We start from the raw sequence: 26188 nt of genomic DNA, 5'->3' as shown, positions 1-26188 counted from the left end.
AAAAATGGAACAATCAGAGAGCTTGATTTCTGAAATAATGTTATTAGCTCCGGAATATTGAGCAGGTCACAACTACAGAGTTTTTAGCTTTGCCACAATGTTGTGCAATGTTCAAATGAACAAAAACAATGTGTTTTGAACGACAGTTGGGGATTGGTAGTAACAATGGGTGCTGATTGGATGAATTTTGCCAGCTCGTCACACCACACAGGGCCCACCAAACGGGAGCAAACGGCTTCAAAGAAAGTTGAAAAACTTCTGTATAGAAGCTATCAGCATCCTTGAGAAGTGTCTTAGTCCATAGTATAGTACAATATTACTGTGGCCATGACCAAATGCTGCTATGTTGGACCAGGCCTCTCTTGAAAAAGAAATGTTATCTCAATCAGACTAACCTGGATAAATAAAGGTTTTAAAAATACAAATGTGAGAGAGAGAATTAATGAATGAATGAATGAATGTGTGCTTGGCTGGCCTCCCTGCTCATTTCTAATTCGCGCCATCCCATTAGGAAGCTCCTCAGCCCAATCCCACTGTCCCTGGCTCATGACCAAAACCTAATGAGAGAGATCTGTGTCCCTCTGCCTCAATCCGGACACACACGCACGCTTGGCAGGGGGCATAACCTTCACCAGGATTCTGTCTATGTGCTTAATTGATTGATTAACGCCGCCATACAGATAGACACTGCATAGTTTGTAATCAAGACGTCAATCATCCTCCTTGTTTAAGTGCAGATCAGTGCAGATAATGATTGTGTGAGAGAAGAATCCTGCTATATGAAGTGCTGTACAGCTTGCATATACTTTATGTCTCTAGAGAGAAGACAATAATTAGTGTTTTCTACTGATACTGGAGTGTATTGACATCAGATGATTAGACTTTATGTGAGATGTGTTAGTGGTGCTATAATAGGGAAATGTGTTGAAGCACGGAGAGGGGAATCCTCAGTGCATCCAGAGAGGAGAGGAGAACAAATCCATTGCAAACTCATCATCGGCGACCGCCCCTGGCCCAAAATCTCAGCAGATATTTTCCAAAACATTACATAAGCCCTGGGAAACAGCTGTGCGAGCCGACAGGGGGCCTCATGCATCAGACCCCCTCCCCAGGAAACACACTGGGAATGGTAATTAACAGAGTGGAATTGCTAAATTAGGCTAGAACAATCACAGTGGGGTCATTATGCTGTGTGTCGGTGCGTATCTGATCCAAACAGCAGAGGAGCAAAGATTTGAGATTAAACATTACAGTACCAAAAACTTTTTCAGCTGCAAGTTTTTTTTTTCTTTTTCTATACTGAAATCATTATGGGTCTTAAATGTTAGACAGCTCGGTTAAGTAAGAGAAGGTGTGTGTGTGTGTGACTTACTTTATAGCCAACTTCTTGTCCTATTTTTCTTTTAACTCTTATCTCAACTCACCCTGACAGGGATTTCCACCATGTTCTTTTTGATTGTAAATCACTTATTTATACCATCTCCTACTGATATTACAGGCTACTCTTGACCTTCTGTATATTGTACTTCTGTTCTTCTTCCAATCAGACTCCTCAGTCATACAAGCTCAATACTGATATCATAAGGGCAAATTTACACACTGTTATGAAGCAATCAATAAACACTATTGATTCCAGTGGTTAAACGGCAGGGAAGCTGATCTGCTTCTTAGCTAGTTGTCCTTTTGTTTGACTGGTTGAATGACAGTCTAGATTAGAATGACGCAATACTAATGCAGGTTTCTGAATCCTTATTTGGCCTGTGAACTCATGGCTTTTAGTTGAAGTGTCTTCTAAACATAGCTTAGACTACAATATCTCTCTCTCCCTCTCTTCCCATCTCTTAGTTTTTCAGTTTCTCCCTCTCTCTCTGTCTCTCTCTGTGTTTCCCTGTTCCCCCTGTGCAGTGTTGTCTTTGTCTGACTTAACCGTCTATCGCTCTCTCACAGTCTCTCTTTTTTGTCTCTCACTTGCTTTTCTGTCTGCAAGTTCACCTCCTCTGTCACCACATCACCATGGCAACATCATGTCACTCTCTCCCTGCCACTGTCCGTATCTTCAATTACATTTAGACAAAGTCTGTTTTTTTCTCCCGTCTTATTTCTTTTCTTTTTTTTACATTCCTCCCTTTCGAACCGTACCCTCCTGGCTAGGCCTTGTGTGATTAGCTTTCGTCTGAGGGATTTGCATAAGAACAGTGAGACTGTTGCCGTGCAGTGGTGGCGGTGTAGGGGACCCCAGGGAGATTAGCAACATTAGCATGCTGAAGGCTGCAGAGCCTGACTGTGTGCGCAAGACTAACTAGGAAAAGACGTTCCAGAAGAAACTTTGAGGGCTTGCACAGCCCTATTTTGGTTTTGGAAATAGTTTAAAGATGGTTTGGATGATTGATAGATAGATTTGCTGGGTGGTTGAAAGAAAGTGAGATAGTGAGATGGTCCAATGGATAAAAGATGGTCAGAGGGTAGCATATAGGCAGATATTAAGGAGAAAGATATATAGATAGATGGATGAAAGAGGGGAGGGATAGATATCTGTAGATCAATACAATACAGGTTTTGAGATACAGTATATTGAGAAAGGTGGTAGTGATTGGCAATAGGAAAAAAGGATGATGGCTGAGTAGTTGAAAGAAAGTGAGATAGTAGGATGGATAAAGATAACAGATGGGCAGAGGGCGACTGCCACAGAGAACAGGTTATACAGTAAGAGAGACAGATAGATGAGAGAGGGCAAGAATAGATGGATCAATACAATGATGGGGTTAATTAGTAGAGCAATAGTTCTTCCTCATACGTATAGCCACTATTAAGTAATATGCAGAGCTCTATAGTTGGACTTGCTGAAGTAAAGAAAGAAAAATAAAGAAGCCTCCTACCTGGTTATCACCAACACATCTCCTGTCCCACCCAAGGCAACAACATTCTTGGCCATTCTTATACTCCTAGGTGGAATAGTTACAAGGAGCAGATTTGCCCTGCCTTCTGCAAATCTGACCACTTTTCACTGACAGTCAATAGTTTCAAGCATTGCATAGACACTACTGTCACGGTATGATCATTCCCCAAACAAAAACCATAGATTAACAGTGACATTTGTGCCTTACTGAAAGCACGGATTACCGCATTCAACTCCGGGGACTCGAATGTCTACATGAAGTCCAGATCCGACCTCCGAAAAGCCATCAGAGGTGCCAAGAGCAATTACCAAGGCTCTGACGCGAGAGGTACGTGAGATATGTACATCCACATCGGAGGGGCTGAGGTGGAAAGAGTCAACAGCTGCAGGTTTCTTGGTGTCCACATCACTGAGGATCTAACATAGTCACACCACACCCAGTCATCAAGTCAGCACACCAGTGTCTGTTTATCCTCACAAACTTTTAAACCAAACCAAACTTTCAAACCATTGAGAGTATCCTGACCGTTTGCATCACTGCCTGGTATGGCAGCTGCACTGCTCATGATCATGATCGAAAACCAAAGAGAGTGGTGAAAACGGCCCAGTCCATCATGGGCCGTGTGTTCCCAGCCGTCCACGCCATCTACTCTGAGAGATGTAAGAGGAAGACCAGGAAGATCATCAAGGACAACAGCCATCCCAGTCTCACCCATGTTCTATTCTGCTTCCATCAGGCAGACGGTACCGAAGCATTCGGACCCGGCCCAACAGGTTCCGGAATAGCTTCAAGGCATTAGACTGCTGAATCCCCGCCACCACCCCACACACACATGGATTATACCTACAACCCCCCTTCTGCTCAGTGACATTGCACTCTTGCACTACACACTTACTACACTTTACTACTTACTGCTGCTACAAAATTCTGTATATTCTGAATATTTTTACTTATTTACTGTTACTACTTTAAGCGCTTATATTTATGTTTATGATTATGTTTACATTTGTACTTATTATACTGTTTATTGTTTATGTTGATTGATGTTGTAGAGCTGCTCTGCCTTAAACATTTCGTTGCACTGTATACTTGTATATGATGAACTGAACTGAACTGTACCGTACCATGCAGAAATAAAGCACTGGTTGTGTTTCGTCAGGACTTAAGAATCATTACAATACTAATTTTGTAAAAAAAAAAACAACACTATGACTAAAACAGAGAACAAGTATTTCAACCCATGGTCAAATGTGAAAAATGTGTAAAAATAAATTAATAATAATCCTTCCTCCTAGCATTGTGACAATGGCCCATGGTCCTAGCATAGATTTTTTTTTTCTTATGATTATCAGCAAAGTCCACAGCCAAATCTGTCAGCTCTTATGCTCCCAAATTCAACATTCAAAACAATGATTTTTGTTACCGTGTGCATCTGCCCAAGCTTCGGTATGGGCTGGGATGTGCACAGTGCATGTAGCCTACACAGTGGTGTTTTTAACCCCAACATTTTGGTGGAACCACTGTCAAAAACACTCAGATGCATGCCAGTGGAACCACAGTCAAACAAAACACATCACCCGGCATGAACACAGTTGGATATAGCATACATCAAGACATATCCTATTAGCAGAATATATTTTAAGATTAAAAAATATGTTGAACTCTTTCTCGTTGGCGCAATTATGCAGCTTCTATTTCCAACGTGTCTACACTCACCGAGAACTTTATTAGGAACACTATACTAGTACTGGGTAGGGCCTCCCTTTGTTCTCAAAACAGCCTCAATTCTTCGTGGCATTGATTCCACAAGATGTTGGAAACTTTCCTTTGAGATTCTGGTCCATGATGACATGATTGCATCACACAATTCCTGCAGATTTTTCCGGTGCACTTTCAAGCTGTGAATCTCCCGTTCTACCACATCCCAAAGGTGTTCTATTGGATTCAGATCCGGTGACTGGGAAGGCCACTGAAGAACACTGAACTCATTGTCATGTTCATGAAACCAGTTTGAGACGACTTTTGCTTTGTGACATGGTGCATTATCATGCTGGAAGTAGCCATTAGAAGATGGGTAAATTGTGGCCATGAAGGGATGCACATGGTGAACAACAATACTCAAATAGGCTGTGGTATTAACGGGTCCAAAGTGTGCCAAGAAAACATTCCCCACACCATTACACCACCTCCACCATGAGAAGGTGTACAGGTTAATAAAGTGCTCAGTGAGTGTACTTCTGCCAGTCCAATTTGTACACAGCAGACCCTGCGGGAAAGCAATAGTAAAGATGCGGCAGACATCTAAACAATAAACAAGCCGCCTCGGGCAACAGTGCAGCTCATCAATGAGCTGCCTAACATTGCAACAGTGTAGCCTCTGAACCAGTGGCTCACAGGACCACATGATACGACGTAAACTTCAGGGATTTTATCTTTCTCCGGCTGCAGCACCTTTTTGAACCACTAGGGGCCGTGGGGCCACTGGAGCTCGGCCCCTTGAGCTTGCCTTTGACTCAACGGAGAGGCATACTTTGAGCATTCTTTTGCGCAGAGCCTGAGGTGTCGGAGGATCAGGCTCGTAGTTACAATCGGTATCACTCTAATCATTACTATCATCACTGGTGGTAATAGGCATTTCATCAGAGTCTGAATCACCATTAACATTCTGTAGCCACTCCAAAACTGTTTTTTGATCAAATCTCTTTCCTTTGTTAATTACACACACTGATTAGATCCCACTTGAGCTGACTGACTGCTTCTATCATATGTCAATGAAAATGTTGCTAATCCCACCCCTAAGTAATTATATCCATGTCTTCATCAGGGTGTGAAGGGTCTTCTTCAGAGGCTGGGTGCCCGCATTGATCATGCAAATAACTGTTATTGTCTCTTTGTAAATGTTGCTAATAGCCATTATTGTTGAAATACGTAAGACATTCATAATTGTAAGGTGAGTTTTGATTTATTTTTTTAGGTGTTAGCCATCAGTAATAGGTATGGTAGGTCATGTGCGATCTGTATGATTTTGAAATTGTAACATGTTAAAAACAGACATTCAAGAAGAGTCAGGGAAGGAGGAGGACATGGGTTTCATAGCAGCAGTTATTTTATTATAAAGTGTTTTGTGATGTCCGTGGGCACCAGCGGAGGTTCTACCCGCGAAAGTTCCAGTTCCAGTTTTGCCCCTTAACTTTTCCCTTACCATTGCCTTAAGTTTATGTCAGTTGCACAAAAAAACTTTTTTTTACCCGCGTACCCTAAAGTATTTTCCTTAAATGATGAGGTAATATCTCAATATTTCGCTTAAGTAATTTAACAGTTGCAAAAAACGTATTTACCCTTTAAAAAGGGGAGTACTTGCTGTTACTGAGTGCTTAATTCAGTTAAGAAAATCATGTAATGTGGCCAAATAAACGTACGTTTAATTAATTGCTGGTAGATGCTGCTTTCCTTAGCAGATTTGCATCTGGCTGGCTAATGCTAGGTAGCTAGCTATCTAGTTCGTTTGCTAGCAGTCTGTGCATTTACTCACAAATTGTTAGAAAAAGAAGAGAAACAAATGGAGGGAAAGTAACTCAGGGGTATAATACGTATACAACACGTAAAATAGAAAATAGTTGTTGGATGTAAATGTCATATTTCACAATGTCTAAAATCTCAATCTCATCTCAATTGAAGGGGAATCGCGTCAGTGAAGCTGTCTCCATGGTAAATAGAGAACTCTTTTGGCTTGCTGTCTAGTGTTACCGTGGCGATACCTCAAACTTCAGCAAGTCTAATATTGTTCTTCCTATTACTTATTCTTCTTATTTAGAATAATAAGTCAGGTGGTGGACATGCTGATCCCACTAATAATAATTATAATAAGAGAGAGTGAGACAGACAGACATACAGAGATTTACTTATTTACTTACTTAGCTCCTCAGACAGACACACAGAGATTTACTTATTTACTTACTTAGCTCCTCAGACAGACACACAGAGATTTACTTATTTACTTACTTAGCTCCTCAGACAGACACATGAACAGTAGGACCCAAGACTCAAAATAAAAACCTCAGGCCTATGCAGGAACCTTGGATTGTAATTGGGAACTGTGCTTTATTCCCTACCAGAGATGCTTGTTTCCATGCAACCTGTCTTGAACTCTTGTCTATGTTTAAGAAAAGTGGAAAATCAATGAATACTTCCCAGTGCCTGGCTGTACCACTCATAGTATGACTATAAGCCCAAGCCTGAGTGAGTGCTGATCACTCAATCCTTTGTCAAGGCAAACAATGTTGAGAGAATTGAGTGGCAGTCAGTTACACACGTCACAGCACACACACACACACACACACACACACACACACACACACACACACACACGTGTCATGTACATCCATGTTGGTTTCCTTCTCTTTTTGTCTTGACCCCACCCCCTCTTTCAAACACACTGAGCAGACTGAGCACTATTGCTTGACTTCTCCATCACAGTAGAAAACTCTACTGTGACCTCCTCCCATACAGCCAAGAACCTTGGGGTGATCCTTGACAACCACTTATCCTGTGTGGCGAACATCACAGCGACAGCACGCTCCTGTAGATTCTTCCTCTACAACATCAGAAGGATATGTCCATTCCTCACCAGAGAAGCACTTTTGGTCCAAACACTTGTAATCTCTCATCTTGACTACTGCAATGCACTCTTGGCCGGTCTCCCGCCTCCGCCATCAGGCCTCTGCAGCTCATCCAGAACTCTGCCGCTCGTCTGGTGTTCAACCTCCCCAAATTCTCCCATGTCACGCCCCTCCTCCGCACCCTCCACTGGCTCCCGGTAGCAGCTAACATCAAATTCAAGACCCTGGTGCTTGCCTACCGGGCAACAAAGGGAACAGCCCCTCCCTACTTGCAAGCAATGGTTAGCCCCCAAACCCCTGCAACATCACTGCGCTCGTCCACCTCGGCTGCCCGCCTGGCACCGCCGCCTCTACGTGGATGCAGTGGCCGCGCTACTCGGTCATGGCTTTTCACTGTCCTGGCGCCCCGCTGGTGGAATGAGCTTCCCACTACGGTCAGGACTGTAGTCACTTCCGATCTTCCGCCTTAGATTGAAAACCCATCTCTTTAAGCTACATCTTAACAGTCCCTCCTAAAGACCGCTTCACCCTCACTACCCCCCCTATACTAACCCTAACCCCAACCCCAGAGACCTCTTCACCCCCGCTACCCCCCTGTACAAGTTCTCTCCTGCTAATAATTATTTTATTTTTTTTAAATGGCCTACTAGCATTACGACTGCCAAGTGCCCCTGGTGTGAGCATTGATTACTTTGTCTTATGATGACTGTTGTATAGATGATTCACTTACTTAAACAAATGTATTTTTGTAAGTCGCTTTGGATAAAGGCGTCTGCTAAATGCCATAAATGTAAATGTATTGCTCAGCTTTGGCTGAGATAAACTCCCTGGCCTGCTTTGTAGACCACCACACATCTGGTATGGGACTGCCATCTATAAATAGTCAGTAGCAATATTTTGCTGACTGGTGTTATGGAGTGTGCAGGTACGTCACAGAGGCAGGGCCCCTGGCCACTGCTATCATCTGGGGATATAGAGGGAGAGAGACACTGCTGTCCATCTTCCAACCTGTCCTGGAGTCCGACCTGAGAGACTCAGGGGAACCAACAGCCGAGGCTGAGAGTTTGCCCCAGCGTCTTTTTCATTTACACCTTTGTCAGTGGGCACCTGTAGTCTCTCTTGCCAGACTGGAACAGACGATGTATGATCAGATATAGCCGTCTGTGGGTAGAGACTAGTGGACACCTGGCCGTGTCGGTTGCCATTCTCCAGACCAGAGCTGTCACCAGAGCAACTGATAACCGTCCTTCAGATACCGATTCCTACAGGTCAGCGGAGGCTGGTGGAGGTAGAAATCTGAGGACGGGCCCATTGTAATCCAGGAACAGCCCTTCTCCCAATCTTAACTTCTTAAACTACTCTTTGCCTCCTGCAGTTATGTTCAATAGAGGCACGTTTTGCATCCATTTGTATGAATGCACAATAAACATCTATCCACATGCCGCCACATCCCCCTGTAAGCTGCCGTGATGTAGTTTCCCCTCCAAAGCAGCACAGGGATGGTGCCAGCTGGACAAGGTATGGGAGGTTGGGAGGACAGAGGGGGGGGAGAATTATGCTATCAGATGCAGATGAGAGCAGTCATTAGCCTCGGCGGGGATAATTGGTGTCATTCCCAGGAGAGGCCTTTACAATTTACAATTTAAGTATACAATTTACCTGCGACTGGGACACATCATTATACCACAACGCTTGTTAAAAGAAGAGAGATGACCCACATATGCCTGTGGGGTCACACACACACACACACACACACATTCAGTGTTTGCCAATTTCTAGTGTGTGATTACCGTATGTAGATTCAAAGGTGAGGCCTGGCTCTCGATTGGAGAGGATTGAGGCAGTTAATATGAGGGACCTTTTTGACACAACATCCCATTACTTCCTTCTCTCCTCCTCCTGGAAATGTCTAGGCTATTATAATAGGCCTCCTCTTTCCTCTGTCTGTATCCTCTACACACTTTCACCTGTAGTGTACATCGTGCGTCTTGAAGTGATTCATGTTTTGTCATTCATGTTGTCTTAAGTGTTTTCGATTTCATCATTGTGGATATTGTTGGAAGAGACATCACGACTAATACCCTTCTCTCTGTCTCTCCCTCTCCCTCTTTCTCACTCCCCCTCTCATTCCCGCTTTATCTCTCTTTCCCCCCTCTCCTGCTCTGTCCATCCAGCTGGCTGTCCAGACTCTCTCATTCAGGAGGTGCATCATTTCAGAGTCCTTGGTGAAGAACAGGTGAGTCAGAGACTTCCCTACCACCCCCCACCCACCCGCTCCCCACCCAACACTCAGCTCCACCCAACCCCCAGCCATTCTGTCTGTCTCACTCAGGACTCATAGGGAATATGTCCCTGGTCCCTCTGTCACATCATTGTATCTGACAGCTCCTTAATTGCTGCATCTGGTGCTCCAACACACCGCCCAACAACCTAACTCCCCAAAGGAGCGATACCTTCCTGCTCCCTCCCTCCCTACCTTCCTCCGTCCCTCCCCACCTCTCAACACCTCCCTCGGAGTGGACTACAGAGGTGATCATCTCTCCCTCTTGCATATTTTGCTGTAGTGAGGGTTAGAGCTGTTATATTGTCCAACTAGTGGCCTATGGGCCTCAGTTGACCTAACATGCACTCTATTTAAAGCCACAATCTGTAATTCGTAAAAACTACAAAACTTCAGCCCGGCCACATACTGTAAAGGAATGAATGAAGAGGTTGGAGAAATTTTACCACTCTCAAATTCATAGACATAACTATGGAAGGACTGACAGTCTTTGACATCAACATAGGAGTTTTTAACGTATTTTGAATCTATACAGCATTTGTTTATGTTCCTGTTGTTTGTAAACATTGGAGTAAAACAGCCTAATATTTTGGGTTATGATGGAGTAAGCTCATGAAGCATCTGTAAGTAATATTCTTCAAGAATCAATGGGTATACATCATAAATGTGTACTGTATATATTCAAAAACGGCTTCACAAATTATGGATTGTGACTTTAACCTTATTTACAATCTTCAGCCCATCTTTTCTCATACCAAGTTGGTCATTATTAATAGAGAAATAAAACAGTTATTTAATTATTTTGCATGAGTCATTGGTTTGGCTATGTATCGAATGCTTAATGAACTCTGCTCGCCCCTGTGAATCCATTGTTCAGTCAAACGCTCAATTGTGAAAGCTTAAGTGGTCTGAACTTGACGGTTAAAGCTCTCCCAGAGGTGGGCCTTTATGCAGATGTGTGACAGACATGCATGATTGAAGGCAATTAGCCTTTGTCACAGAGGCAGAATTAGCATAACTACAGTATGAGTCCGGCCGTAATGTGGAGAGTTTGTGTGGTCGTATATGTGCATGACTGTGTTTTAACTTTTTTTCTTTCTTTTGATCTAAATTCATTCAATTTGATTACATTTTGCTTTATTGTTATATGTGGTGCATATTGCCAAAGCAAGAATTCATAAACAGGAAAGTTGATTAGATTCAAAGTAAATTAGATTTTAAGACTTTATTGGACGAGGTAAATGAATGAATAATGAAATCTCTCTCGCTCTCTGTCTCTATCTCAGTATGAGCGATACCAGTGCTATGCTGCAGAGGAGTGTGTGCTGCAGATGGGAGGACTGCTGTGCCCGGCCCCTGGCTGTGGAGCAGGCCTGCTGCCTGAGGGGGACAGGAGGATGATCCAGTGTCAGCACAGCAATGGTCTGGGCTGTGGGGTGAGACTGCCATATCACACACACACACACACACACACACACACACACACACACACACACACACACACAGACACACACACAGACACAGACACAGACAGACAGACAGACAGATGGTTGGATAAAAAAGTTAATGAAAATCAAGGAAGCCATTATGACGCTGAAATATCAGAAAAATCTATCAGAAACATAGCCAAAACCTTAGACTTAGCAAAATCAACAGTTTGTAACCTCATTAAAAGAAAGAAAGCACTGGTGAGCTCAGCAATCGCAAACGGGCTGTTAGGCCAAGGAAGACTTCTACAGTGGATGACCGAAGAATGTTCACCATAATTACGAAAACCCCAAAACAACTGTCCCACAGATCAGGAACACTCTCCAGGAGGTAGGCGTGAATGTGTCAGAGACTACCATCCTCAGAATACATCACCAGAAAAACATGAAAGGCTTCCATGCAAGGTGCAAACCACTAGTTATCCTAAAAAAGGATGGTCAGGTTACAATTTGCTAAAGAGTACCTAAAAAGCCTGCAGAGGTCTGGAAAACGGTCTTTCTTTTTAATGATGTTCCAAACTGATTTTGGCAAGCCTAAAGTTGTGGCTATGGTTTTGACAGACTGATCTTCATTTAATTTGGTAACCTGACCCTTGACCCCTATCTATCTGTTCCCTTGGATTGGTGTTTCCATCGGCAACACCCCCTCCGTGCTCTCCAGCATTTGAATGTGAACCAAACGCAATCATAGCACAATTAAGATGTAATTATGACACAATTTGCATGATGTTCTCTAATTAGCCAGTCGATTAAAGATTAGGGTGTAGTTCACCACCCATTAGTGCTGCTGACTGATTGCATGTTTGCAAACATAGACATCATTATTACAGGGAAGCAGAATAGGGCTCCAGCTTGTTGATAACGTGTACTCCTGGTTCATGTCGCTAATTTAAGCTTTGTGTAACAGGTTTATAGTTTATTGTAGGTTTTCATTTCATATGAACTCGCGCTTGGTCCTCGTAACCATTGTGATGTGATGTGATTTCTGAGTCAAAACTTTAAAATGAATAAGCTAATGTAGAGCCTTGAGATGCTAACTTAGAAACTAACCAAACACGTGTTAATCATGCAAGAAAACATACAAGAAACTATTACACAAACTGTATGTTCATTATTTTGACTTTTTTTCTTGAACAGGAGGCAAGCTTATGAACTGTACATTTTGACAAAAATGCTTCGTCTCCCTATAGGGGCTGCCACAGGGATCATCTCTCATCTCTTCTGTGTGTGCGTGTGCGTGTGCGTGTGCGTGTGTGTGTGTACACTGTGTAGCCTGACAGTTATAATAACAAGGAGAGGAGAGAGGAGGCCTACTATTGGCAGTTACAATAACAAGGATTGGCAGGGAAATGTGGCTCTGAATGGTTAAAAACAAAGCATACTTCAAAGTAAGAGTTCACAATGCCCATTTGGCCCATCAGGGGAAGGGATTGAAAGAAAGGGATGCAGATTTGGTTTATCTGTGTGTGTGTGTGTGTGTGTGTGTGTGTGTGTGTGGCAGTCCATCTAGAGGTCTGGGGGAAGCAGATAAAGTGTTTATAGGTGTCAGTCTGCTACTATGAGAGGGAGGAGGTCCTGATGGTGTTTGTTGTCATGGGGGTTTAGAGGGGCTTGGGGCCTCTGGTCATTGGTGAGCTAGATGTTCTTACAGATCCGCCTTCCCTTTTTTATTTACTCTCTGGTTGTGTTTTTGTGAGCAGGCTTTAAGAGCCCTCTGCTGTACCTCTGGCTGGACTTACAGCAGGGTGACTGGAATGCTGTGTGTGTGCACGTGTGTATGTGCATGTGCGTGTGTGTGTGTGTGAGAGAGAGAGATAAATACAATATTGAGATGTTGCTCTGTGTGTTTGTTTGGGTCCTATGTGTCAATCTGTGTGTTATAGATAGCAGATGTACCACAATGGAGTGCATGTGTTTTGTGCTTTGTGCTTTTTGTGTGGGTGTCTTTCTTCTTGTATGAGAGAGTGGTGAAGAGAGAGAGAGAGAGTGAGAAAGAACAGTCAAGGGAGGGCAGAAGGGGATGACTTTGGCACGCATTAGTTAACCCTCTCACAGAGCTCTTTATATTACAGTTAAAACAGGTTTCAGAGCTTCACTAGAATGCTCTCATTTAGAAGACTTCACATGGTTACTGTCAGACTAAATTCAAACCCTGGCAGGTGCCACATGCTTTTTCAATTAGACTCTCTGCTGTGTGTTATCCATGCCTATGCTGCACATCTATAGGTCTGTTCATATTTCATCTTGTCAGGTTAAAAAAGGTGTGTGTGTGTGCAAGAATGTCAACGTTTTACACACATACACACACATACTCCCATGGATTGTGTGTGTGTGTGTGCGTGCATGTGCATGTGCATCTTCCTATTGTCTTAGCTTACTTGTGTTTGTGTTTTCTAATTGTCTCTTAAGGTACCCGAGGGTGCTAGCTGGTATCAGTAGTGCGTGCATTTGCCCTCTCCCTTGGAGGGGTCTGTCTGAGGGCTGTGATCCGTTGTGTTGCTCAGTGGAGGGAGGCGAGGGGAAATGGGTTTATCAGCCATTGGAGCCCAGCTGCAACCCCTGGTCCACCCACTCATGTGTCTTCCACGCTCGAGCGGGCATCTCTGTCTCTGTCTGTCTGTGTTTGTGTGTGTGTGTGTGTGTGTGTGTGTGTGTGCGTGCGTGCGTACGTGCGTGCGTGCGTGCGTGCGTGTGTGTGAGACAGTAGACCATGGGGTGTGTGTGTGTGTGTGTGTGTGTGACAGTACACTATGGTGTATGTGTGACAGTATTGAGTACTGCAAAGCCTCACTGCTTATTGTTACAGACCTATGTATCATCGCAGAACACTTTAATGCGGAAACCACTTGATGATGCGACTGGAGTTTTCTGCTGAAGATGATTATGAAGGCTCATATGAGGGGGAAAGAACAAGGGAGGAGGTGCTGGGGGAGATGAAGAAGGATGAGGATGAAGAAGAAAGCGTCTGTCAGAAGCGCTCCCCCCCCCTTGTCTCATCACAGGCGGCTCCATACAGGAGTTAGGGAAACAAAGAGGCGTCTGTCACCCAGACCTTGAGAGGAGGCCTGCTATCTGTCACACTTAAAAAACAGAAGATAGACGAATTAAAAAAAAATAAAACAAGACGCTCTACTTCAAAACTCTCTAGCCCTCTTTGATGAAGTGCAAAATCACTGTTGCGCTTCAATAGATGCCGTCGAGCTAAAAATACAAAAGCAGCCCCTAATCCCTGTAGAGGGAGGATGCGGTCTGTGTGTATCAGCTTCACACATGCAGTCTATGTTGTTTATACAGTAGTGTGGGAGTGCAGAGTGATGGTGCCACCAAGTGTCTGTTTTTAGAACTTACATGTGCTGTCAGGGAAGCCACGGATGCACACTTTGATGAATGGAGAGTAAATGTGGTATTCAGACTGAATGGGTCATGTTTTAAAAAAAAAATATATATATATATATTTTTGGGGCATTTCTGATTTATTGGAGAGAGACAGTTGAGATTGAGAGGAAAGATGGGTGCGAGAGAGGAGGGATGACATGCAGGATATGTCGATGGCTGGAATTGAACCAGGGACCTTGCGATACTATAGTATGCGCCTTAGTGTGCTACACCACTTAAGTGTCCCCTGGGTCATGTTGACTGACAATGTGTCTCCTTGCAGTTTGTCTTCTGTCGTGACTGCAAGGAGGAGTTCCATGAAGGGGTGTGTCGAGTGAGGTCAGCACCTGCCTCAGAAGGAGCTCCGCAGGTAACCAAATCAATCTGAATTAGCATATGTTTACACTGACCCAATGGCCAGTCTGTAAATACTGGAGAGGGATCACTCAAACAGAAATATGACAGTAATCCACAGTCATCTTTGAAGGAGATCTGTCAGATATAGTTGGTGCTTTTTAAGGGTCATTTAGAGCTCAGAGCTTTGAGTAGAGATGAGTTTAGAGATGTTTAATGCACCATGTATTATTACAGTTCCATCACAAGGTGTCAATCTTTAATCTTTCCTCTTTCGATCAATTTAGTTCCTCCGTTCAATTTCTTGAACCTGTACTGTAGGTGTAGCTGAGATAACATGTTATATTTATTAGTTCATAGTATGATATTACTTATGATTATGAAGTATGCTCTCTGTCTTCCCTCCCTGGTCTCTCCTCTCATCTCTGTCTCAGGGCTATGTGGTGGATGAGGAGGCAGCTCTTCGGGCTCGGTGGGAGCAGGCCTCCCAGGAGACCATCGACGAGACCACCCGTCCATGTCCACAGTGCAAGGTCCCCGTGGAAAAGAACGGTACGGCGCTCTCTCACTCTACCCACTCTCTCTGTTCTTTTCTTTTCATATACCTTCTCTCCCCTCTCCTAATCCTATGCGTATCCATTCCTGTTTGCTTCTGTGCTATGTTACAGTATGTTGTATTTCTGTGCTATGTTACAGTATGTTGTATTTCTGTGCTGTGTTCCCAGGTGGCTGTATGCACATGGTGTGCCCGCGCGCCCAGTGTAGGTCTGAATGGTGCTGGCTGTGTGGCGTTGAGTGGAACAGAGAGTGTATGGGCAACCACTGGTTTGGCTGATTTATGGAGCACAACAGAGCAGGATGGGATGCTGCCACTCAGGGATTGTAACACATTACCCTGTGTTTAAAAGACTCAATAAAGCTGTGTGACCTAACCTATCAGAGACTCTCCAGTGGTGACATCATTTACATTCAGTCACACAACTGTTAGCCATCTTAAAAAGAACAATACCAGTGGGTTTACAGTCATACACACAATGTCGTTGTGTCTCTCAACTCAACAAGGTAATCTGTGTGTTAGTTGTGTATCACAATGTTGTTAAAACAAGATGACCCTTCACAATAACTCCATACTCTTGCTCAATGTGGTTATTGTTTGTTCTGTTTATTGTCTTTAGTGGTCTGTCTCTTTTCTTCCTGTGGTCTCGCCTAGTACCTTCCTAGTACCTTGTTTTTTTTTGTCACACTGGACTTTTCCTTTTTCCAAGACACCCTAAGAAGGGAGCCTCCGCATACTGGTAAGAGCATACTCTCCAAGACACCGCTCTTCTTATAATTCTATTATAGTGCAGTGCAACGGTCTCCTGTTGATCATATTGCTAAGGCAACCCTGTCCTGACAATCAATGACATGATCAGCCCAGTCATGCTCAATGATGTTTTGTTTGTCAGATTAAAGTACAACTACATATGATAAGATTAGAATATTTAATTTAAGCATGAAGTGATTGTCAGTCAGTGTGGGGGAGTGGGGCCATATGTCAGTCAGTGTGGGGGAGTGGGGCCATATGTCAGTCAGTGTGGGGGAGTGGGGCCATATGTCAGTCAGTGTGGGGGAGTGGGGCCATATGTCAGTCAGTGTGGGGTAATGGGGCCATATGTCAGTCACTGTGCATACTGTTCCCTTGTGATTACATGTACCCTAAACAAGCTGAAAACCGTCCACCCTGAGCACACCTTCCATAGATAAGGACACCATAAACATATTTATTCTACAGTACATGTCTTAACAGCTTGCATAAACTCCAATGCAGTTAAACATTGTTAGAGAAAGACGCTGTGAGACTCATTGCCTTTCAACTTTGAGATAAAGGTTGTTTAGACTGTTGTGTAACAAGGACATTGTTATATGCAAAGCAACACTCAGGTACAGCTCTGTTAGGAGAGTGGCTCATTAGTCAACAAAAGGCAGAAAGGAACATACTACGTCCTTCCCCGATATCTGACCGAAAACAATCCACCCCTCATCGATTGGTGGTAAGCCACACAATAATGATGTTTTAACCTTTTTCACAGAATTGAGTGTCTTGGTATTTATTTTTGTGAATGGCTTCTGTTGTTGACCTTCTATTTTGGAGATACACTCCTACAACCATTTTTCAAAGTTAATATTTTGCCTTGATTCCAAAAAATATCTTTTTTGTTTGTCAGAGGATATGTGAAGCACTGCAGCGCTACTTATTGTTTCGTTTTTTCACTCATCTTTTGCCTGAATCACTTTAAGGTTTTAGCAGGCTGGGAATCTTCTGATTACCTGTTCTGACTGACAGCAGCTCTCACTGAGAGAATTGCCAAGTGCAGCAGTACTTAGTAGTGTTTCTGTCCTGGGAGACTGAAAGGCCTCTGGGCCTGGACCACAGCAGGATGAAAAGACTGAACCGGGTCGGTTCAGGCGTTGACAACCCTGGGTTGGAGATGGAGATGACCGACGGAGTATCAAAGCAGGTGAGAGAGAGAGAAACCTACTTTACACTCCGTCAGGCATTTAGTGTTCTGTTGCTTTTTGTGCTTTTTTATGTGTAGCTGATTCTGGAGTCATGTGTTCGCTTTGTATTGGATGTTATTTTTGAGATCTTTATAAGATGTTTTTTCAGCCTAAGCATTTCAGTATCTATGGTGGTGTCCATGTGTTGTGTGGTTGATGTTTGTTACTACAGTCAAAGCGCCCGTCACCAGTTGTCCCTCAGATCTCTAAGACGTCTGTGTCCAGTGCAGTGCGCACAGCTGCCCAGTGGACATCATACACCTGCAGCCGCTGGAAACGAGCTGCCCTTCAATGTGGGAGGAGAAAACCCACAGGTACTGACCCCTTGCTCAGATAACACACAGCACTCCTCCTTCAGATAACCACAGCTCCTTACAGACTGATTCAGATACCCAAAGCTCCTTACAGGCTGAATATAGTACAGCAAAGTATCCTCCACCTTCAGATAACGACATCTCCTTACAGACTGATTCAGATAACCACAGCTACTTACAGACTGAATATAGTACAGCAAAGTATCCTCTCGGAACTACCAAACTATCCTCTGTGAAAGTCTTGGGTAAATGTTTACTGGGATCCTTGGGATGGCCAAACTCTGACATCACTCCATTAAAGTTGAGATTTAAAACAGTTAAAGGGGCAATCTCAGGATTCAAACAACAACAAAGCGGTCACCACGGCACATTTTGGGGGGTAAACAGCTGAGGGATGGAGCTGGACAAATATAACCACTCTCAAATTCCTAGATGGAGCTATGGATGCAAGGACTGACCATAAAATCTAATTATAGTTAATTATAGTTTTGAATCTATACAGTCAGTGTTTACAATTATTGTTTACAAACAATGGGGTAAAACAAGCTTATATTTTGGGTTCTGATGGGGTAAGAGTTTTGATGACAGTTGAACTAAGCTCATGACGCATATATAAGTTAATATCAAGTCCACAAATGGTGGTACCAATCCCAGATTGCCCCTTTATCTACCAATAGTCTTGTACCAATAGTCTAGTAACTTCCTGTGCAAACTGATATACTTTTTCTCCTTTAACTTCAAGGCAATGTCCCTCGTTCTCAAATTGATACAATAAACCATTTGTGTTTACAGAAGAATTGTTGGAGAGCAAGTACAAAGGTCTGGCTTGGGATGAGGATGTCACAGACGGAGCAGACAAAAGCTTTGAACGCAATACAAGACTGCTGGACCACTTTAGAGTCCTGGCCGCCAGCAACCAGGACACAGATGAGGTGACATGGGAATCAGATGGTATCTAAAAGGTGTAGATTAGATTAGATTGTAGATTGGGCTGCAGATTAATAGCACTGGATTATCATACTGTAGGTATGGAAAGTCAGCAGGAGAGAGAATATGACGAAGAATGATGCCATGGTTCATGTTGTTGCTATGTGTGTCTGTGTATTGGTAGGTTGACCTTCCGTACCTGAATGATGTGATCACAGATGGGGCCGACCCCAATTCTGCAGACAGATATGGACAAACTGTGTTACATGAGGTGAGATGGGACACTTCTAGAATTTTACACTCTCACATGAGCCTGTACTGGGGTAGATCATTCTATAGTGAGGGTACAGACCTTTCAGTGGTCAATGGTTGTGTGTGTGTACTGTAGATCTCTCGGGCGTGGAATGTGGATGTGATGCGTTTCTTCCTTGAGAGGGGGGCTGATGTTCTGCGCCCTGACTCTTACGGGGTCACGCCCCTGCATGTGGCCGCAGCACTAGACTACGAGGAGATGATCCACTTCCTGCTAGAGAGGAAAGGTTAGAGGTCAATAAAACTGTATATCTGCCTGTTTGTGTGTGTTTGATGGTCTAGTTTACATAGTGTACAGTGGGGTGTATTTACCGCTGTCTGTTACACTGTCTTGTCCCATCAGCTGACATTGGTGCTCGGACAAACATGGACCAGCAGACCCCTCTGCACTACGCTGCTAAGAATGATGCGGTGGGGGCGATCAGGCTACTGCTGCAGAACGGGGCAGACATCTGTGCCTCCGACTGGAAACGGAGAAGTCCTCTACAACTGGCTGCCAACCTAGGTAGCTACTGTGTGTTCTTACCCAGGGCCATGTGGTACATTTGCACTGTATACTGTATGTTTTAGCTCTACGGATGAGCCAGTAGTGGTTGTGTGTGAAATTGATTTCATGCTTATTAATAACTTATTAATTAACTAATTAATCTATTAATGAATTAATTAACATATTTTTCCCTTCATGTTTGGTTTTATTTTGCTTTTCAGATCGGAGCGAGGCTGCACGGACACTGATGGAACTGGGGGCGGACGCTGGGATCAAGGACTCTGACGGACAACTCTGCATCACTGCTATGATTGGACGGATGAGCACTGTTGTAAGCCAGGGTTGGGCCCAATGATGAGATATAGCCTACAGTGCATATATAAGATGCTTTGGAAGCATCGTAGTAGGTTTAGTAGGTTTTCTATAGAGTCTTCCTGTAGCACCATGAGAGAGAGAAAGACAGACAGAATTATTATTTATTGTCCACAAAGTAATTGTACATATTGTAGCCACAGGCTGAATTGTAGGTACACAATGTACAATTGACTTGAGCTGTCTTTGGTTTCATCAGGCTCACCTGGCACTGAACCAGTTCCATGTGAAGGACCGGATGACCCGGCAGCAGTTCTACTACCTCAACCTGCTGGAACCAGAACCACCCTGCAAACATAACCCACCGGGCCAGGGTTCTCAAGGTACCCGGTCCAAACGTTCTTACAGGATGTACTCATCTTCTACATAGAACTACTGCCTCATGTAATAATGCCAGTTTATATGAACCCACTTTATAATTTTCTTTTATACTTGCGAGATCCCCTTATAACACTGTTTGTTGTGTTACTGACTTGATCTTTCTTGTTTTCATGTCTTCCAGAGAGTGTCGCCAATGAGCCTACTTCACCAGTATGTCCCTCCTAAGAACATACTGCAGGCAGAACAAACTAAAAATTAATGAGAGGCTATTGTAGTTACTCACTCTCCCTCCCTCCCTCCCACCCTGCCTTCCTCCCTCTACCTCTCTCTGCAGTTGGAGTTTATACAGTGGTAGGTTATCAGTTCTGAGTACTATGAGCTAAATCTCTCTCACTCTCTCCCTCTCTCCAGTTGGAGTTTATAGTGCATCAGGGGAAGCTGGATCTCATCATGCACCCTGTGGTTCTGAAGCTCATCACTGTCAAGTGGAACCTCTATGGCAGGTTGGTTCTCTCAGTCAGGGCAGAGGGTGAGCAGCAGGTGTGTGTTTCCTGGCCTGATAGGACCCTGATCAGAGGGCTCCTGGTTCTCAGTCCTCACTGTGCCCCTCTGGACTTCTGTTCAGTCATTATAACGTTATAATGTGTTCATTACACATTATAGGACTTGTTATAAGCATGTATACAGTATGACTGCATTATAATGTCTTATATCATATAAGCCGTTTTCTGTCAGTTGGAAAATATGTTATAGACAGACATAACATTATGATATATTATAAAAACACTATAGAAAGTGTTTCCAGCTATTATTTCTACACATTCACATTGGGTGAACGGCTAAAGAGATATATGCTACATAGCTAATCGAATCTTCTCGTAAAGGGATTTGCTATGGCCACTTGTGCTCTATGTAGGTTCAATAGGAGTAATTGTAAAATGATGTCTCTCTAGGTTGGGGGCGTGGATCCTCTTGCTCCTCAATTTCCTCTTTATCGTTTCCTGGACGACGGTGGCCATCTCTGTGTCTGTCGTCCACGACGGAAAGGCTTATATTTTCCCTGAGGTGAGAGAGTGTGAAGGAGAAAGAGAGGAAACACAATGAACACACTTTCAGTCATCCACTGCCCTCTGCTCTCTGTAGGACTGGTGGCGTGTGTTTGTGGTAGTGGTGGCGTTGGGGCTGACTGTGGAGGAAATGGGCCGTGAGTTGGTAGAGATAGTACACTCCAGGAGAAAGCTGCGGAAATGGAAGAGCTGGTCGAAACGCAGAATCAACGACGACCTGCGCTGCACACACCCCATGTGGCCTGAGGTATAGCCTCCATTCCCTCACCCAGTTGATATATAGTGCCCTGCATAACTACAAACGTTTGGATTTGAAATCAGGTTAAAGTGGAGATTCTTAACTTTTATTTGATGGTATTTGTGTACATATTTGGTTGATGAATTGATGACCATTCATAAATTAAAACACTTTTTTTATGCATAGTCCCCCTATTTTAGGGTATGCAAAAGTAATGGGACAAGTGGCTTGACAGGTTTTCCAGGTGTTTCTGGTAAGTCAGGTGTTCTGTCATATCATTTCTGCAGGTATAAGAGCTGTCAATGCCTTTGGAGTCTGCTATTGGTGTCTGTCAACATGAGGACCAAAGCAGGGTCAATGGAGGTCAAGGAAGCCATTATTAGGCTGAAAAATCAGAAACATAGCCAAAACCTTAGGCTTGCCAAAATCAACAGTTTGGAACATCGTTCAAAAGATTTACAACATACCACTAATGTTTGGGCATGTATAGCTGCCACTAGAACTGGATAACTTAGAACTGGATAACAAAACTGGATAACAAAACATACTGCCATAGCAACTAGGGAGTTTTTCAGAGCCAAAAAGTTCTTGACTGACCAAGTGAATCTTCAGATTTAAATCCAACTTAACATGCATTTCATTTCCTGATGATAAGATTTTAGGCAAAAAGACCTAAAAACAAACAACAACTGAAGATGGCTGCAGTACAGGCCTGGCAGAGCATCACCAGAGAAGACATCTAGTGTCTGGTGGAGTCAATGGGTCACAGACTTCAGGCAGTTACTGCAAGCAAAGGATTGTCGACCAAATACTAAACATGAGAGCTTAATTTGGACATTTGATAATGTCTCATCACTTTTGGGTACATGAAACAGGGGGACTATGCATAAAAAGTAATGTAATGTCTGAATGGTGAAACCAATATGTACACAAATACCATTAAATAAAAGCTGAGAATCTCTACTGTAACTGCATAGTAATTGTCAAATCAGTTTGACAGACACCAATAGCAAACTCCAAAGGCAAATGCAAAGCCTAGAATCAATACTAGACATTGACAGCTCTCTTATGCCTGCACAAATTATGTAACGGAACACACCTGACTTGCATAAAAAGTGTTGTAATTTCTGAATGGTGAAACCAATGTGTACACAAATACCATCAAATAAAAGCTGAGAAACTCTACTTTAACTTTGTAGTAAAGCTTTTGGAGTATAGACCCAAAAGAAGAGAAAATGCTTCACTGTCCTATTACTTATGCAGGGCACTGTATATTCTCATGTTTCTTTGGTCCTCCTGTTCTAAAGGAAAAACACTTCTTGGAAGAGCAAATCAAGCACATCCACGAGATAAAGGGCAGCTACTCACAAGACCTCTGGTAAGCACCTTTGATATACATCTCATATGACTCAATGAACATGTAGCATTTGGACATGGATAATTTTGTGTGAGCAGATGATATTGGGCAATCATTTTGCACTGAGGTATGTTACTTGTCTCCCAGGAATATATTTGACTGGCTGGTGTACATTCTGCTTATGGTGGTGTTTGGCATCCATGTGGCAGACATATTCCTGCAGGCCGGCTCTCTGCGTGACATCAGCCTGCGCCTCTTTGCTGTGGTCATCATCTTCCTCTGGCTTCGGCTGATGAAGCATGTCAGAGCCTTCAAGTGAGTGAGCAACACACGGTGGTCATCTGTGGCTCAGTTGGTAGAGCATGGCGCTAACAACGCTTAGGTTGTGGGTTTGATTCCTGCTGAATATACTGAAATGTATGCACTCACTGCAATGTAAGTCGCTTTGGATAAAAGCGTCAGCTAAATGGCATATATATATAACTCAAACCCAGCCCCCAAACTGTTGCTGAGGAGCACCTGGCACATTCCCTGGGCAATTTTGTATGTATACTGTACTGGGTATAATAGGAACACCTGGACTCCTGGAGTTCTCAGGTTCCATGACAACACCTGAATAGGCCACCACCCCAGGTGTCCATCTGCTCAGTACCTTAAGTTACCATGGTAACATCTGCCCAATGGGTCAGGTAACCATGACAACTAAGGAACTAAAGCCAAAAGGCCCCATATGGCGAAGGCAATGTAGGATATCTTTTAAGAACCCCATGTCAAGGTATTAGTATCATAATAGAACCACAAACTTAGGATTCATAAAGCAGTCTTAGAATCACTTGTTTCAATTTTGTAGTAACATGGCTCGTTTTTAAGTACTCTTGTAAGATTAGCCTGATTATAGGCTAAAAGAGATCATAATAAACAAACAAACAAACAAACTATCACCATTACTTATTTGTTCTTTTGTTAACAGGGTTATGGGTCCCTTCATAGTCATGCTGGGGAAGATAGTGGGGGATGTCCTCCGCTTCCTCTTCCTCTATGCAGAGATCTTTATCCCTTACGCCTGTGCCTTCTGGATATTATTTGGTGGTAAGGAGGGGCAACCAACCTTGCAGCTACTGTACGTTTTTGCCATTGATACTTTTAGATACTGCAATATGAACTACATAAATAAATTGCTATCTGGGTATATAGTATTTCTTGAGATCCTAATAAACAAAAATAAACAAACAAACAAACTATCTAGCCATCCATATGGCTGTCCTAGGATGATTCATTGCATATAAAGCTGTTGGAAGGCAGGTTTAGTTGAATCTTCGTGTCCTCCCGTCCTATCCTTCACAGGCCTGGAGGCGGTGCCCAGCATGCGGACCGTGCCCAAGCTGCTCTACAGCCTGTACCGCATCACTCTGGTGGACGAGTACGAGTTTGATGCCATGGTGGCAGTGGACTCCATCATGGCTCACTTCCTGTGTGGCACCTTCCTAGCTCTCTCCTCCATCCTGTGTGTAAACCTGATGATTGCCCTCCTCTCTGACACCTTCCAAAGGTATGGGCCACTAAAAGGATATGATTCAGGTGTGGTTAATCATTTCCTTAGTTTGTATAGACTTTTTAGTGTCTTTGTGCATCTCTGTCTCACTTGGTATGTATCTGCTACTCTCACTGTTACTATAGCTGAGTGTAATTCTCTCTCACTATCTGTCTGTCTGTCTGTCTGTCTGTCAGGGTGTATGACAATGCATTTGCCAATGCTGTGATGCAGCAGGCAGCCATCATCCTGCAGGTGGAAGAGTCCATGCCCCGTCTCTGTCGTTTCTTTGACCACCAGCACATTCACTCATACTGCGCTCCGCTCGGGGAGTTCTATGACGATAACATCATAATTGACTCAGAGCGGCATGCAGAGATGACGAAAATCACCTCCCAGATCAAGGTGACAGGACAACAGTCATCTTCTAAACCTGTATTTAAATTGTATGTGTCTGCAAGATTGATGAGGGAGTGAGCTCACATTTTTCTTTTCATTTTCCTAACACTTCAGGAGACCTTAGATGAGTTCCTTGGGATCCAAAAAGAGGCGAATCCCTCTGAACAACAAAAACCAGATGACAGTTACAGAGGCTTGGGGTAGGCATAGCATCTATTTGACATGAAAACAAAGGTATGACTGATTGTGTGATGTTTCTAGGCATGGATGCATCTTCTCCTGTGTGTCTTTCAGAAGGAGGCGCTCCTCATCTGCTGCACCTGGGGAACACATCAGGACTCTGCAGAAGCTCCAGATAGACCAGAACCAGCAGAACCAGGACCTCAGTGCCCTGAGGGCAGACATGAAGGAACTGCAGGCTCTGCTCCACCATCTGATCCAGTTACAGACCAACTCACGTCAGTACAACCACCACTTCATCTCACAAAGACAGCTCTTTAAACAGATCCTAAGACAGACCAGAGAACAACTAAGTCTGGCTCAATGAAGAAAGAAATGCATTATTCACACTTGGAGAAACTCTAGGAACATGGATGTTTTATCCTTATTACACAAGAATAAGATAACATTATTATTTTTTATTTTTTATTCTATTCACCTGTCTGATCCTGTTTCCCTGTTTGTGTATCTCTGAGCTTGAATTAGCTGTGTATCACTATCTGACCCAATATAATGTATGGGCTCTTGTCTCCACACAGGTGTTGCCTGTGGATTACAGGCCCAGGCTACAGAAAGCAATGGGTCAGAGACTCCAGGTCCTCAACAGGGGGGAGACCCATTGACACAGGAAACTGTAACCACAGAGACTAGACCAGCAACACGAGGAATGGATACAGGACCAGAACTTAAGGACAAAGCCCCCTAACACAGTTTTTAGTCTAAACAACATTTCTATAAACACCATTCAATTATGACGCTTTAAGAGTAAATGCAAGAAAGTATGCATCATGACTGTTATACATTGTGAATAGTGAATCTTCTGTGCCCCTGCCTGTAATGTACAATAATGTATATGTTTTCAATCATTAGGAACCCAGCTCTTTTAAGTTATTGTATGTACTTTGCCAAGTTTTAGCAATTCTATCCATTGATATGTTGTATGCTGTCTTGTGTCTCTTGTGTATGTTTAACTTTATGGATACTAATAAAACCCAAAATTTCCTAACAGGCTTTATTTACACTCCTACAAATATCCTACAAATCCGGGTGAGTGATTCAACGATGTAACAACTAAGTAATGGCCACTAAG

General features: G+C 43.4%; 2 protein-coding genes across 2 annotated transcripts in view; both read left to right on the top strand.

The window, feature by feature from the left end:
- The window catches only part of prkn (parkin RBR E3 ubiquitin protein ligase), a 59204-nt gene extending 42892 nt beyond the window's left edge, over positions 1–16312 (top strand). Inside the window, exons 8-12 of the mRNA XM_083696432.1 lie at positions 9691–9752; positions 11084–11233; positions 14943–15029; positions 15448–15565; positions 15739–16312. Coding sequence (XP_083552558.1) covers positions 9691–9752; positions 11084–11233; positions 14943–15029; positions 15448–15565; positions 15739–15848 — 527 coding nt within the window. The 3' untranslated portion in view covers positions 15849–16312. The remainder of the gene's footprint in view (positions 1–9690; positions 9753–11083; positions 11234–14942; positions 15030–15447; positions 15566–15738) is intronic.
- Positions 16313–17433: 1121 nt separating this feature from the next.
- LOC310823373 (uncharacterized protein) lies at positions 17434–25970 on the top strand (the record flags this gene model as incomplete). Its single annotated transcript, XM_083696215.1, has 20 exons — positions 17434–17514; positions 17727–17868; positions 18661–18800; positions 18980–19066; positions 19184–19334; positions 19451–19612; positions 19816–19925; positions 20166–20289; positions 20469–20497; positions 20699–20790; positions 21241–21352; positions 21431–21601; positions 22900–22970; positions 23097–23264; positions 23920–24038; positions 24294–24498; positions 24678–24885; positions 24994–25079; positions 25174–25337; positions 25638–25970. The coding sequence occupies 20 exons, from the start codon at positions 17434–17436 to the stop codon at positions 25802–25804; spliced, it is 2589 nt and encodes an 862-aa protein (XP_083552341.1). The 3' UTR covers positions 25805–25970.
- Positions 25971–26188: the final 218 nt, after the last annotated feature.

This window comes from Argentina silus, assembly GCF_951799395.1.
Source record: "Argentina silus genome assembly, chromosome: X".
NCBI classification, from domain to species: Eukaryota; Metazoa; Chordata; class Actinopteri; order Argentiniformes; family Argentinidae; genus Argentina; species Argentina silus.
This window is presented reverse-complemented; position numbering and strand designations above follow the sequence as displayed.